At 38.8% G+C, this 16,148-nt stretch overlaps 1 protein-coding gene across 1 annotated transcript in view; it reads left to right on the top strand.

Moving 5' to 3' along the window:
- TMEM87B (transmembrane protein 87B) overlaps positions 1–16,148 on the top strand; it is a 56,477-nt gene that overhangs the window by 21,984 nt on the left and 18,345 nt on the right. Inside the window, exons 11-15 of the mRNA XM_032651980.1 lie at positions 12–83; positions 5,423–5,531; positions 5,617–5,675; positions 6,928–7,031; positions 8,343–8,416. Of these exons, the coding sequence (XP_032507871.1) occupies positions 12–83; positions 5,423–5,531; positions 5,617–5,675; positions 6,928–7,031; positions 8,343–8,416 (418 nt within the window). The remainder of the gene's footprint in view (positions 1–11; positions 84–5,422; positions 5,532–5,616; positions 5,676–6,927; positions 7,032–8,342; positions 8,417–16,148) is intronic.

Genomic DNA, 16,148 nt, shown 5'->3' with positions numbered 1-16,148 from the left:
TTATTTTTCAGGGTTCTAACCATTTAGCTGTTGTATTTGGTGACATTATTTTAGCCGTTATTGACTCCATTTTCGTATGGTTCATATCCTTTACTGTGTCCTAAAATGGTTGTATCATTGAAATCGGATTATTTTTAGTGTGTGATAATAATAGAAATATACTCATGCATTGTTGTTACCTCAATATAGAAATTTAGTTGAAGGTGAAAAAGTAGCGATTCCTCGAACAAAAAATATCCTTATTTTTTCTATTAGTTCAGCAAACTTAAATGCACATATTGAACGATCTGGTAGGGAAGAAAAATACGTAACTAGGAGCAACATAGCAATAGTAATTGCCACGTTAGAGAGGTGCTGTGCAGACAGAGGAAAGAGAAATTTACTCCAGGGTGAAAATCAGGAAAGATTTCAGGGAGATGGTGACCTTTTAATTGAGACTGAGTGGACAAATCGGGGTTTACTAGGAAAAGAACTGAGGGGAAAGCATTCTGGGAAGATTTAAGGGGACCAAATAGTTGGAAGCATGAAAATATAGAGACAGTGGCACGATGTCTCAGAGTAGCTTGCCTGTAGGTAATGCGTGTAGGAGAATCATGGAAGGTGGGACCAGAAGGGAAGGATAGAATGGCATGCTTGAGAGTTTATGGAAAGTAGCAAGGAGCTGAGGCTGCACAGGTGACTGACATGATGAAATCTTGTAAGAAAGAACTCAAGGATGGCATTTTAAAAAATGCCTGGGAAAGGAGAGTCTAGAGCTGGGAAGTCTAGTAAGGAGTCCTTTGCAGTGGGCCAAAGGAGGGATAGTGAGGGTTAGAAGTGGGGCAGAGGAAATGGAAGAAGGACTCTGGATGACAAGCTGGCTAGAAATGGGTGGGGAAAGGGAGAGAGGGCTCCCAGGAAGGCATGCACGTCTCAAGTAGGTGGCTGGACCAGTGTTGCCATTCTCAGGGTGGTAAACATGGATAAGGGACCACAGTGGGTGAGGGTTGAGTTGCCTGAGAGAGTTGGAAGTCCCAGCCTGGCTTAGCAAGAGGAGTCAGCTGGTGACGAAGGTGGAAGTCAGCTTTGTGTGGGAGAAGGTCGCAGCCGTGGAAGCGACCCAAGAAGAACAGGTAGACCAGCAAGTGGAGAGGAACCAGGATAGTGCCTCGTGGGGCAGAAACATGCATGGAAGGAAGTCCAGGGCGAAGGGAGGTGGGAGAACCGGGAAGTCGTCCTGGGGTGGAGGCTAGGAAAGCTTTGGTAAGGAGGGGTGCTCAGCAGTGGCTAGCGCTGCAGAGAGATGAGTTCCCGAGGCGCACCTGTCTGCCTGGTTCATTCCAGGGGTCACGGCGGACAGCAAGAGAGCGGGTTCGCTGGAGGTGGTGGGCCAGAGGCCATAGCACAGCAGGAAAAGTTTCAGAGACAGTGTTAACCGATCCTTGAGGCTCCTCCTCGCTGACTGGGTGACTCCAGTGGAGTCTGGGCAATTCCACTGTTTTTCTCTCCGAGGCAGTACCCTCTAAAGTGCATTCGTGGAAATGGGAGGGATTCTAGAGAAACTACGACCTGGTCAGAGCAGAATGCAGGGTTCTGTGGATCCAGAACATAATTTGTATCTGTTTCGCTGACATTTATGTCCTCTTTGAAACTCATAAGCTTTTATTTTTACACAGTTCTTTTTGTTGCTATTGTCTTTGATAATTGTCTTTTAGCTTTTTTTTTTTTTAAAGAAGATGTTGGGGGTAGGAGTTTATTAATTTATTTATTTAGTTTTGCTGTGTTGGGTCTTCGTTTCTGTGCGAGGGCTTTCTCTAGTTGCGGCGAGTGGGGGCCACTGTTCATCGCGGTGCGCGGGCCTCTCACTATCGCGGCCTCTCTTGTTGTGGAGCACAGGCTCCAGACGCGCAGGCTCAGTAGTTGTGGCTCACGGGCCTAGTTGCTCCGCGGCATGTGGGATCCTCCCAGACCAGGGCTCGAACCCGTGTCCCCTGCATTAGCAGGCAGATTCTCAACCACTGCGCCACCAGGGAAGCCCTGTCTTTTAGCTTTTAACGTAAAATGTGATTTTGTTTTCCTTGTGTTTCTTTCCATGTTCTCATCTTTGTCTCTCACAGGGAGGGCCGGAGGGCTTAAAATTGCCTGTGTCCCTTCTCTACAGGAAGCTGTCCCTTTCTGAAGGTGCGCTAACGGGTGTAACACTGTTGGTAGGATTTTCTGAGCTCCTTGTGGGTAAACCCGGTCTTATCTATTCTTTAAATTCCCCGTTTGTGAATTCTCGATATGCTTCCAAGTTAAAAACAAAACAAAAATCTTTTAATTTATTTTTATTCTCGAAAGCAGTGGTTCTTAGCCTTGTTTGGGTTCTGGCAGCAGAGATGCCTTTGCAAATCTGATGAAAGCTGTGGAGCCTCTTCACAGATTATATATAAACATACACTTCATTCACACGAGGAGTTTTTCCTACAGTGAGGCATTTGCAGACCTCCTAAATTACGTCCAGGTAGCCCCTAGTGTCCGAGGGGTGTCAGTAAAGGGATAATACCTGATTTAAAGAGTTGTTTCGACCAACTTGCTTGAAAACTGGATTCTACTTCTGTTGAGAGCTACCAGTTGAGAATCCAAGTTTACTGAATAAAATTATAGTAATATAAATCTGATCTTCTCCGAGTCGTAAAAATTTCTGACTCTAATGTAATTTTTCATATTCTCTACGCTAAAAAAAAAAAAACATGTAGAGTCATTCAGTTGTTCAAAAGGTGAAGTCCGTTCCTCAGTTCTGGTGAGCAGGGTTCCAGCTCTGAGTACTCATCCCCAGTGTGGAGCCCGCTCTGCCGAAGCCCCGGCTTCATCGCTTGTCAGGGATTCTCACCTGACTTGAGGATAAGGGGCGGGCAGTGCGAACATCCTGGGACCTGGACAGGCAGAATTGCAGGGGAGGTGAACTAGCTACTGGGCTCAGCGTTACTGTCTCCAATCTTCATGTCTTCTCTTCTGTCATTGTGAGTTTAGAAAATGAGCTTAAGACATCTATTCCTTTTGGAGTTGTCTTACTTCTAAACTTGTATATGCTTAGAGCCTTGTAAACTTTACATTTAAAAAATCTATATTATCTTTTCTCCTGGTAATTTACAGATATGTATTTCAAAGTATTCTTGTTCTTAATCATCTCCAAGGTGGTACATTGGTTCATTGGGAAAAATACATAGTAATGCAACTTGGCAGAAAATTCCAGAGGAAAGTGGCTGCAAACGCTCTAATTCCATCTGGATTTGAATGAGGGTAACTTACCACCTTTATGGACAGCAATGGCTTTGGTCCAACACATAATGAGCCAGATTGGGATGGGGAGATAAGGAAAATCAGGGGAAAGATTTAGCTTGCTTAATTAATAATGTTTTTAATAAACATGTTTGAGGTAAAAGTCATAAAGAAATCCAGAAATTAAAGTTCTCTTGGTTAGTATTTCATGGTGAGAGAAAGGAAATTTAGCATCATCCATTTCTGCCTCAACCTGAATTTCTGACGTTTGCTTTTAGATTGCCGTTTGGTAATTTTCATTACTGAGATGAAAAGTCTGCTTTCTCTGTGCAAAAAGGTAGTGGATTTCCTAAATGATTACCAATGACAAGCAAAGAAGCAGGACTACGTCCTTATAGAATTGAGTGCTGGGATAATGACCCTGCTTCCTTCACCTTTGGTGAACCTCCTCTGGCTCCTCCTGTAAGAATCTAATTCTACATTAATAGAAAAAAAATAGCCTGAGAGCGCCCAAAGCCACAGCCTTCTGCCTCTTCTCTGCTGCTTGTTTGTTTGATTCTTTTGCTGTTTTGCTGCAGGCAAATGATTCTGATCTTGTGCTCCTGGCCAGCCTCCCTCTGTCTCTTCTTGACTCTAGCTTGTGCTGGTGGATATCCTTTTCCTAGCGCAGCAGCACGTTCAAGGTGCTTCTCTTGTCAGGATGGTGGGGCCTGTGTGCTTTCACTACTGCTTCAGAAGTATTCGGTCTCGATCGTGTTTATTGAATAAAGCATATTTGCATGTCTGTAAATTCTGACAGCAGGCCTAATTGGTTGAGTTGTGCTATTTTAGAAATTGATCTTCTGTTGAAACTTATCGGTCATCCAGAAAGCTTGAAAAGCAGCTTTGGTAGTTTTAGTACTAAAGTGAAGTTTTTTGATGAGTGAAGTATTTGGAATTTAAATAGGAGGCCTAAGTGCAAACTGTGCCGCTCCCACGCCTTTGCTCAACTCTGTTACGTATGTTCGGAGTGTGGTCCCTGAACGGGGCTTGGCAGGTACTGCAGAGGAAGCAGCTCCCGTTTACAGAGCTCTGGCTTGAGCACAGCTGCACCACTGAGGAGCCAGTGGACAAGCCTCTTCCAGCTTCTTTGTACCTGACAGTGTCGCACTTTACCTGAGCCCTGTGCTCCTGGGACAGCCGTGGTTAAGACAGCCTCCACCCTTTCGTGTTCCGGGAAAAGGCTTACTGTCAATACAGACAGGTGCCTTTCCCCATAGGACTTCGAGGAGACTCCCAGGTGCCCCCATGTTCACTTGTGACAGGGCCAGACACAGACCTATGTACCCACTGACCAATCCGGACAAAATACCAGACTGAACCAAACTAAGCCTTCTCCTTCCCCCGGGTTCCCGAGCTTTCATCCACCCGCAGCCCTCCTTCATGGCCCCTCCTGAAAACCTGCAGACTTCAAGGAAAGTCATTCTCTGAGCAACGGTCCCGTCAGGCCACCCACTTCTCACACCTGCTGCTCTCGACACCTGTTTACTCCTCCCTATAAAAGCAAAGCCCTTCCCTGCCTGACCTTTGGGACTCTCTCGGATCTTGTAGTCGGAACATTCTCCCTATTGCAATAATCTCTTCAATAAAGTCTCTTTTTACCTAAGTCCAGATTTGTGTTACTTGACATATTTCAGTTTCAATTTATAAAATGGAATTGGCAGATGATGTAACTTCTTAATTATGGTCACTCGGAGGATAAAATGAGAATAGACCAGAAACAACAAAGTAAGAAAGAAACAGACAGAAAAGCACACGCCAAGTGGCATGTCATGATGGGATCTGTAAAGAGTGTCTGGCCTAAGGGGGACTTGGCATTTAGTGTGTGTCCTGCTCTGTTCTCTGTTTCAAGAACTTGGCATTGAAGGAGCACGTCATAGGTCTTCTTGCTTATGTTTTTTTTCCTTGAAGTGTGTTTACTTAGTTCAGACAGTGCTATATTGTAAAACAATATCTGTGATGAAATTGGTATCGTGATTATACAATATTGGATAAGACAACATTTTCTGTGTGTTTATTAGTTTTAAATTATAGGAGTTATATATAGCAGTGCTAATTTTGGAAATGTAGCAGAAGATTCTTATTTTGTTTTTTATCTTAACTGTATATTACTATTTACATTTTTTTCCTTAACTTTTTTCACATTTTTATAAGTTTGGCACAAACTATGAAGACTCTAAGGCTAAGAAAGAACACAGTGAAATTTTCTTTGTACAGGCACTTTACGAATACCCTGATCTTTGCCATACTGGGTAAGCTATCTAACTTTTCTTTTAAAATACATTATTTTAGTATTGCATATTCTTTCACTAATTGACTTTTTTTGGTGTGTTTCAGCATCTGTAGTGTTTATGGTGTGGACAACGAAGACATTTAGAATTGCAAAATGTCAATCAGTAAGTATAATCTTCCTATTTAAACAGTTTTCATTTTTAATTATTCTATTTTATTTTGTGTAAGTTTGAAGAATTTTGTGTTTGTAGACAGGTAATTTTAGTGGAGATTTTCTTTACTTGGAATTATTTTGTATAGAATTATAAAAACATTTGCCTTCTTTAAATGTCTGAAAAAGTTCCTCTTAAATCTCCTTTTCCAATTATGCCCTTTTCTCAACTTCTTTTTGTATATTTTGAAAAGGAATCCTCCCCCTGTATAATTTTAGGTAACAGGAAATCTTTTTCTTCCAGCACACAGTGTAATTGGGTTGTTTTGTACTTAGGACTGTAAACCTTAAGCCTGACATGTTTCTAGGATGGTATCCTCATTATGAACATTCGGGAGATACCCTCCATGGATTCTCTAGTTAGAAGAAGATACATTTCTCAGACTTAAAATAATAAAAGACCCTCTTGGGGGTTTCTTGATTTGGAAATAGTCTCTAGTTCTATATAAATAATTATAAAGAGCCCTCTGAAAACCCTGGACTTCTGCTGCTGTAGGGGTAAGTTAGTGAGAGAAGAAACTGTTCTTGTCTAGAAAATAATTGACCTCTGAAGCCCTTCTAAACTCTAATTCTTTTTTTTTTAATTTATTTATTTATTTTTGGCTGTGTTGGGTCTTTGTTGCTGTGTGCGGGCTTTCTCTAGTTGCGGTGAGCGGGGGCTACTCTTCGTTGTGGTGCATGGGCTTCTCATTGCGGTGGCTTCTCCTGTTGCGGAGCCCGGGCTCTAGGTGCGCGGGCTTCAGTAGTTGTGGCACATGGGCTCAGTAGTTGTGGCTCACGGGCTTTAGAGTGCAGGCTCAGTAGTCGTGGCGCACAGGCTTAGTTGCTCCGTGGCATGTGGGGTCTTCCCAGACCAGGGCTTGAACCTGTGTCCCCTGCATTGACAGGCGGATTCTTAACCACTGCGCCAACAGGGAGGTCCCTCTAATTCTTTTTATGATACTATATAATTTGTTAGGATTTTATTCATTATATTGGTTATAAGGCTGAAGTAAGCATTAATATTACTGAAGTAAGCATAATGATTTTATAGAGATAGCATTTCTTAGTTTTTATGTTTCTCGGAAAAACGTGTGCTTATTCATTTGGAAGACTTACTGGTTCGAAAGATTTCATTAGTACTTGTCATTATGTACTATTTGAATGGGAAATCTGTATGTTTATCAGAAAATTAACTTTTCTTGTTTGAATTGTCCTTATTATAGGATTGGATGGAACGCTGGGTTGATGATGCGTTTTGGAGCTTCCTTTTTTCCCTTATCCTTATTGTAATAATGTTTTTGTGGAGACCATCAGCAAATAATCAGAGGTACCTAACATAGGAAAGTTCAAATTTGGCAAGGATTTGTTCATCATCTGCTACGATGTTAAAACAGCATTTATAGAAACTGGAGAGGTAGTCCTTGCTGTTAAAGAGTGTACATACAGTCAAGTGGGGAGACAAATGTAACAAAAGCAAGACAGTGAAATAAGAGATCTATAAGCCCAGCAGGAAGGTGGAAGAGGGGTCCATGAAAAGGCAGCATTTATGTTACACCTTCAGGAAAGGAGTAGGACAGTGAATGGCTGACCTGCGAAAGAGTGCAGGTTTTCTAGGGGTAGCGGGAACAGACATGGCATACTTTGGAGGCCAACAAGCCATACAGTTTGGTTACTACACGTACATTGGCGGGTCACAAAGCTGGAAAGGAAAAGTGGGAGCAAAATCGTAAAGAGCTTGAATGCGAAATTCAGAAACTTGTACTTTACACTGCATGTGACAGGAAGCCCCACAGCTTCCCTTGCCTCATTCCTCTTCCCCAAGCAAAGCACTGTGAAGTTTCTTCCTTCTAGGAAAAAATGAAAAAGTATATACTAGTGTGTGTGTTTCTCTCTCTCTTTAAAATTATACAACAACATGCAAATCAACTGTACTTCAATAGAAAAGTTTTTGATTAAAAACAGATTTAAATATTATACAACAACAATGATAGTACATACATACATATATACACTATTCTGCACTTTCTTTGTTTAAAATGTGTCTTTCCTTATCATCTTGTATAGACCTACCATATTACTTTCAATAGCTTTCTGGCATTCCATATGATTGTAGCATAATTTATATAAGCAGTCTCTAATTATTAGACACTTAGTTTCTAGTTTTTTTGCTATTATCAGCAATGCTTTTTTTTTTTTTTAAATCAGCAATGCTTTTTGAATGCTGTTGGACCTAGTGAATGTGGCTTGATTGGTGTGCTTTATTTTCACCAATCAGGTTAGGAATTTCTTTTCGTTAGGAGTTAAGTAAAAATAGTGGGCAGGAAGGTAAACCTGACATGGAGAAAAAAGTACAGCAGAAAATTCCCTTCCCTGAGCATTCGATATTTCAAAGTTGCTTCCAGAGAAATTTGATCCATTGATGCTTTTACCAACGGGTTTGGGAACCCCAGTTTCAGTTTCTTCACAGTAACCTTTGCTGATTTGAGAGTAAAACAATTAAATTTTTTATCATTTCAATTTATGGGAAACTTTTTAAGTGTGTATATTTTTTAAAGTGTGTACTGACTCTTTTAGATGTAAACTGAATGTTGAACAGGTTTAAACACACTAGTAAAACTACTCCTTGTTTTTGATTTAGATATGCCTTCATGCCCTTAATAGATGATTCTGATGATGAAATTGAAGAATTCATGGTAACATCTGAAAATTTAAGTGAGTGGCATATTTTCTTATTAAATGACCATTGCATATATTGTAACAAAGAAATACTGTACCTCTACCTGTGATGCAAGGTCAGATACACTTTTTTTCCTGTAAAATATTTTTTAAACTGTATCTGCAGAAACCTCTATTATGGTAGACAGTCACAGAAGAGAAGTCAGTAATGAAATGTTCAAGATTGCTAAAATAGTTTGAGCTTTTGTTATATGTTTGCTCTTAAAGTCTAAGTATTGAAATAGCTGCACTGTTTCCCACAAGAGTGATTTGGTATATATTGTGCTTAGCTCCTAAACAATAGTCGTCTTCTTAATGATGATTGCTAAATTTCTTTGTATCACCTCTTCTTGCTCTTGAAAATTGTGCACATCTGTAATTTCCCGGTCATGCCCAAGGCATTTCTAATTATGGTTTTAGTGCTTTAGTTTTCATCTTTCTATTAATTTATACATAAGTGTCTTATCATTTTATTAATTTTACCAAAACACTGTAATTAAAGCATTTGTTACGGCAACATAAGTATGTAACTCAGATGTAAAGAGTAATTTTATCTTTATTCCATTCTTCCTTCCTCTTACTTTGGTTTCTCTTATTAGTAACATTCTTTTTCACAATTTTTTTTTGTTTCTCTACTGTGAAAATTTTATAATCTACCCAGTCAGCAAAATTTGCAACATAATCAGTGTGTCTTCAGTGTCCACACTTCCTTTTACCTCCTCTCATCAGATTATCACCTACAACTAATTCTTTCATGTTTTTCTGACTTTTCTGTTAAGAAAAGAAATCTGCAAAACTTATTCACAGCAGAGATATTAAAATTCAGTGTGTTAGTTCTGGCTCCAATAATGATGGAATGAATTGTTTGGGGCTAATCTGCCTGCTGATAGCTAGAATAAACTCTGGACAGATTTTTTTTTTTTTTTTTAATTAACTATTGGAGGCACTGGAGAGCAAAGAAGAGCAGGCAGAAACTGGAGGAGATTTCACTGTTGAAAGAAGAGAACCATGAAAGAAGAGTTCATGCCCAGTCAATGAGACAGTACAGTGGCTAGAGCACAAGCAGACAGGTATAATCTTACTGATGCAAGGAATTGGAGAGTGAAATTTGGGGCTGTAAGAATGTCTGGAGATTGATGGAAGAAATCCAGAAAAGAGAGAGCCACAAAGGGAGAAATTCAAAAGTCTATAAAGTCTCTCTAATCTTATCTGATACCTGAACTGGGTATGTGCAAAGTGAGACTCCAAGAAGCCAGGGGGAAAACAATAGCTATTAGGCTAAGAAGCGGAACAGAAATTTCAGCAGCTGCCACAGCAGAGTTTGAAATTCAAATCTCAACAAGTTAAAAGTGCTTTCCATTAAAACCCCAGAAGGGCCACTCCTTAGAAGTAAAGACCACAGTCTAGGACCACTGAAATTTACCCTAGGACTAAAGCTAAACTGAAATAAACCCTAATCAAATCTAAAAGCATATCCCCAAAAGATCAGAGTGATCTAGCAATAATTTGAATTGCCTGCTAGAACAAAACACAACACTTCCCAGAGGAAGATAAGAGAATCCAGTCTATAAGATACCATTCTCAATGTCCAGTATGCAATGATAGATTACTAGACATAGGATGAAACTGGAAGCTGTGATCCATAGTTGAGGGAAAAATCAGTAAGATCAATCTAGAGGTGGCCCAGATGTCACAGTTAGAGTTGAATAAAACCATCGACCTAATTGACTTGATTGGTATTTATAGAACATTGCATTTAGCAACCAAAGAATAAAGGTTCAAGTCTACGTTGAATACAATAGACCATATGTGTGGCCGTTAAAAATGTCTCCATATATTTCAATGGGTTGTAATCATACAGAGTATGTTTCTGATCACAATGGTTAAATTAGATGCACAGCAGTAAGATATCTACAAAATAATCAGATGTTTAGAAATTAAGCAATAATTTCTAAGTAACTCGTGGATTGAACGAATATTAGAAAATATTTCATGCTATTGATAATAAAAGCATAACATGTCACATTTTACAGGATGCAGCTAAACCAATTCTTAGAGGAAAATTAATAGCTTTAAATGCCTATATTACCAAGAAAACATATTGATAATATGTTTCCATCTTGAGAAGCTAGAAAAAGAATGGCAAATTAAACCTGGGGTAATTAGAAGGAAGGATATAATAAAGTTGTGTCTACACCAATGAAATCGAAAACAGGGGGAAATAGAGAAAATCAGCAAAGCCAAAAGTAGTTTCTTTGAAAAGATTAATAAAAATTGATTAACCTCTAGGTGATCTAAACCAGAAATAAAACATAGCAACGCGAATTTCCAACATTGGAAAGATAGGGCGGACATTACTACAGCAAGAAAGGGTAAGTAAGAGGTTTTTATGAACAAATTGGGCATTTGGATAAAATGAACAAATTCCTTGAGAAATACACTTAAGAAACTACCCTAATCTTAATTCTAACCCTATGCCACTAATTGGAATAGCCATATATTTATTAAAGAAATTGGGTTTGAAATTTAAAATCTTCCCATAAAGTTCCAGACCCAAATGGCTGGCTTCACTAGTGAATGCTTTCAAATACCTAAGGAAGAAATATTCTAATCTTATGCAACTCTTTAGAATATAGAGGAGGTGACAGAATGGGAGAAAATATTTACAAACGAAGCAACTGACAAAGGATTAATCTCCAAAATTTACAAGCGGCTCATGCAGCTCAATATCAAAACAACAAACAACCCAATCCAAAAATGGGCAGAAGACCTAAATAGACATTTCTTCAGAGAAGACATACAGACTGCCAACAAACACGTGAAAGGATGCTCAACATCACTAATCACTAGATAAATGCAAATCAAAACTACAATGAGGTATCACCTCACACCAGTCAGAATGGCTATCATCAAAAAATCTACAAACAATAAATGCTGGAGAGGGTGTGGAGAAAAGGGAACCCTCTTGCACTGCTGGTGGGAACGTAAATTGATACAGCCACTATGGAGAACAGTATGGAGTTTCCTTAAAAAACTAAAACTAGAACTACCATATGACCCTGCAATCCCACTACTGGGCATATACCCTGAGAAAACCATAATTCAAAGAGAGTCATGTACCAAAATGTTCATTGCAGCTCTGTTTACAATAGCCAGGACATGGAGCCAGCCTAAGTGTCCATCGACAGATGAATGGATAAAGAAGATGTGGCACATATATACAATGGAATATTACTCAGCCATAAAAAGAAACAAAACAGTTATCTGTAGTGAGGTGGATGGACCTAGAGTCTGTCATACAGAGTGAAGTAAGTCAGAAAGAGAAAAACAAATACTGTATGCTAACACATATATATGGAATCTAAAAAAAAAAAATGTCATGAAGAACCTAGGGGCAAGATGGGAATAAGGCACAGACCTACTAGAGAATGGACTTGAGGATACGGGGAGGGGGAAGGGTAAGCTGGGACAAAGTGAGAGAGTGGCATGGACATATATACACTACCAAACGTAGAATAGATAGCTAGTGGGAAGCAGCCGCCTAGCACAGGGAGATCAACTAGGTGCTTTGTAACCACCTAGAGGGCTGGGTTAGGGAGGGTGGGAGGGAGGGAGACGCAAGAGGGAAGAGATATGGAGACGTATGTATATGTATAGCTGATTCACTTTGTTATAAAGCAGAAACTAACACACCATTGTAAAGTAATTATACTCCAATAAAGATGTTAAAAAAAAAAAGAATATAGAGGAGGTAGGGATACTTCCCAACTTGTTTTATAAGGCCAGCACAGCTCAGATACCAAAATCTGACAAAGACAAAAAAAGGAAAGTTACAGACCAGTATCACTCATGAGTAGAGACATAAAATTCATTTAAACGGACTTCCCTGGCAGTCCAGTGGTTAAGACTCTGTGCTTCCACTGCAGGGGGCACAGGTTCGATCCCTGGTCAGGGAACTAAGATCCCACATACCACTCTTATTTTATTTTTAGTAAATAAAATCTAGAAGAATAATGAAGGACCATCATTGTCAAGTGGACTTTATCCCAGGGTTGCAAGGCTGTTTCAACATTTGAAAATCAGTGTAATTCATCTAAAGAGTAAGGAAGAAAAATGACATAATTATCTCAGTGGGTGCAGAAAGACACATCACAGAATTCACCTATTCATGACTTTTTAAAAAAGAAACCCACTTAGCAAACAAATTACAGAATAGTATGAAAAAACTCTACAGCTAAAATCATACTTAATGGTGAAATAGTGAATACTTTCCTCCCAAGATTGGGAACAAAGTACACGAATATCTGCTCACCACTTTAACTCAGTATCAGACAGCAGTTCCTAGCCAGTGCAGAAAGGCAAAACACAAACCAACCCAAAGAATACAAAAGGCATAAAGTGTGGAAAGCAAGATGTAAACCTGTTTTTATTTACAAACAGCAACGTTTTGTTTTGTTTTGGCTGTGCCGCGCGGCTTGTGGGGTTAGTTCCCCGACCAGGGATTGAACCCACGCCCTCTGCAGTGAAAGCACGGAGTCTTAACCACTGGAGTGCCAGGTAATTCCTCAGCAACGTTAAGTATGTAGAAAATCCTAAGGAGTCTATAGAAAAGAAAAAATACAGTAGAACTAATAAGTGAATAATATAACAGAATCATAGGATATATGTCCAAATACAGAAATTAGATTTTTTTATATAACTGGAAATAATTGAAAAATGAAATTTAAAATATTGTTTACAGGAGCTTCAAAAAATAAAATATTTAGGAATAAATTTAATGGAAAATAATGTGGAAAACTGCACTGAAGAATACAAAACAATGCCAAGAGAAATTATAGAATAAGTAAATGTTTATGAATTGTAACTCTCAATATTATTAAGCCATCACTTCCTCAATTGATATGTAGATCCAGTACAGTCCCAATTGTAATTCTGGCTGATTTTTTAAAAAATGGTTAAGCTGATTTTAAAATATGTATGGAAATACAAAAGATCTGGAAGAACCTAAACATTCTTGTAGTTACAACATAGATCTTGAAAACACTATACTAAGTGAAAGAAGTCAATTACAATAGATCGTATGTTATATGATTCCATTTATATGAAAAGTCCAGAAAAGGTAAATGCATGGAGATAGAAAATAGATTAGTGGCTGCCAGGGGCTGGTGGAAGGAGTGAGTTGGGAGTAACTGCTAATAGGTATGAGGTTTTCGCGGGGGTGGGGGTGATGAAAAGCTTCTGAAATGAACAGTGATGATGATTGCACAATTCTGTGACTGTTCTAAAATCCACTGAATTGTACACTTCAAAATGGTGCATTTTATGGTGTGGAAGTTATATCTAAGTTAAATTAAATTAAATTAATGGACTTAACACTGATTTCAAGACGAAAATTTCAAGTTATACTAATCAAGACAGTGTGGTATTGGCATAAGGATACATACATCAGTGTATCAAAATAGAGTCCCAAACATAAATAAATAAAATAAAATGAAATGAAATTTCAGACAACTTAAAAAAAAGTAGTCCAAAAATAAATCTGCACATATTGTTCAGTGGATTTTGTTGTTGCTTCAGATTATTTTATCAATGCAATAACACTTTAAAGAATGTACTCTTACTAGCACCAGATTGATTCCAATGTAATAGGAGGTCTCTAAAGCTTTTGATTTTAAAAGAGATATAATATTTAAATTAGCTCCAAATTGGAAACCTCATTTGTCAATTGATTTTTGACAAAGGCAGCAAGGCTTTATATGAGGAAAAGATATTATTTTCAAGAAAGAGTGCGGAACAACTAGATAAACACATGGGGGGAAAATCACCTAGACTCCTGCCGTGTATATCACCTATAATGAATTCAAGAGAGATCACAGACCTAGATGTAAAAGATTAAACGATAACTCTTCTAGCAGAAAACAGGAAGATATCTTCATGACTTTGGGTGAGGCAGTTTCTTAGGACACAAAAAGCAGTTACCGTAAAATAAAAAGGTTGGTAAATTAGCCATCACCAAAGTTACAAACTTATGTTCATCAAGAGAAACAAGAAAGTGAAAAGGCCAGCCCTAGTCTGGGATGCAACCTTCTCAATACATATATCTGACAAAGAACTTGTATCCAGAATATAAGAATTCCTACAAATCAATAAAAGATAACTCAATTTGTTAAAAAAAAAATGGAATACTTAAATAGACACTTCACCAAAGAAGACAAAGGAAAGGCCAGTACGCACATGAAAAGGTGCTCGATAATACTGGTCGTCAGGGAAACGCAAATTAAAACCAGAGTGAAATGCTACCATGTATTCACTAGCATGGTTAAAATTTAAAAGACTGGCAGCATGAAACGCTGAAGAGGATGTAGAACAGCTGGATCGCTCATACATTACGGAAGAAGTCTTAAGAAGTTTTAAGAAAGCAGTTTGACAGTATCTTAAAAAGTTAAACATACACCTACCATATAGCCCAGCCATTCCACTCCAAAGTATTTATCCAAAAATGAAAATGAAAGCAGATGTCCACAGAGAGACACTGTGTACACTTTCATAGCAGCTTGATCCTTAATGGTCCAAAACTGAAATAGCCCAAATGTCTGTCAACAGATGAATGGATAAAATAATAGTGGTATACTTATACAATGGAATACTGTTTGGGAAGCAAAAGTAATCAACACTATACAACGTGAATAAATCTCAAAACCTTTATGTTGAGTGAAAGTAGTCAAATCCAATGAATATTGAGTCCTTATGCTTTTTTTTTTTTTTTTAACATCTTTATTGGGGTATAATTGCTTTACAATGGTGTGTTAGTTTCTGATTTATAACAAAGTGAATCAGCCATACATATACATGTGCTCCCATGTGTCTTCCCTCTTGCGTCTCCCTCCCTCCCACTCTCCCCCCCCCCCACCCCTCCAGGCTGTCCCAAAGCCCCGAGCTAATATCCCTGTGCCTTGCGGCTGCTTCCCCCTAGCTATCTACCTTACTACGTTTGTTAGTGTGTATATGTCCATGACTCTCTCTCGCCCTGTCAAAACTCACCCTTCCCCCTCCCCATATCCTCAAGTCCGTTCTCCAGTAGGTCTGCGCCTCTATTCCTGTCTTATCCCTAGGTTCTTCATGACATTTTTTCCCCTTAAATTCCATATATATGTGTTAGCATACGGTATTTGTCTTTGTCTTTCTGACTTACTTCACTCTGTATGACAGACTCTAGGTCTATCCATCTCATTACAAATAACTCAATTTCATTTCTTTTTAAGGCTGAGTAATATTCCATTGTGTATATGTGCCACATCTTCTTTATCCATTCGTCCGATGATGGGCGCTTAGGTTCTTTCCATCTCCGGGCTATTGTAAATAGAGCTGCAATGAACATTTTGGTACATGACTCTTTTTGAATTTGGTTTTCTCAGGGTATATGCCCAGTAGTGGGATTGCTGGGTCATATGGTAATTCTATTTGTAGTTTTTTAAGGAACCTCCATACTGTTCTCCATAGTGGCTGAACCAATTCACATTCCCACCAGCAGTGCAAGAGTGTCCCCTTTTCTCCACACCCTCTCCAGCATTTATTGTTTCTAGATTTTTTGATGATGGCCATTCTGACTGGTGTGAGATGATATCTCATTGTAGTTTTGACTTGCATTTCTCTAATGATTAATGATGTTGAGCATTCTTTCATGTGTTTGTTGGCATTCTGTATATCTTCTTTGGAGAAATGTCTGTTT

Source organism: Phocoena sinus, chromosome 13 (genome assembly GCF_008692025.1).
Source record: "Phocoena sinus isolate mPhoSin1 chromosome 13, mPhoSin1.pri, whole genome shotgun sequence".
Classification (NCBI taxonomy): Eukaryota; Metazoa; Chordata; class Mammalia; order Artiodactyla; family Phocoenidae; genus Phocoena; species Phocoena sinus.
This window is presented reverse-complemented; position numbering and strand designations above follow the sequence as displayed.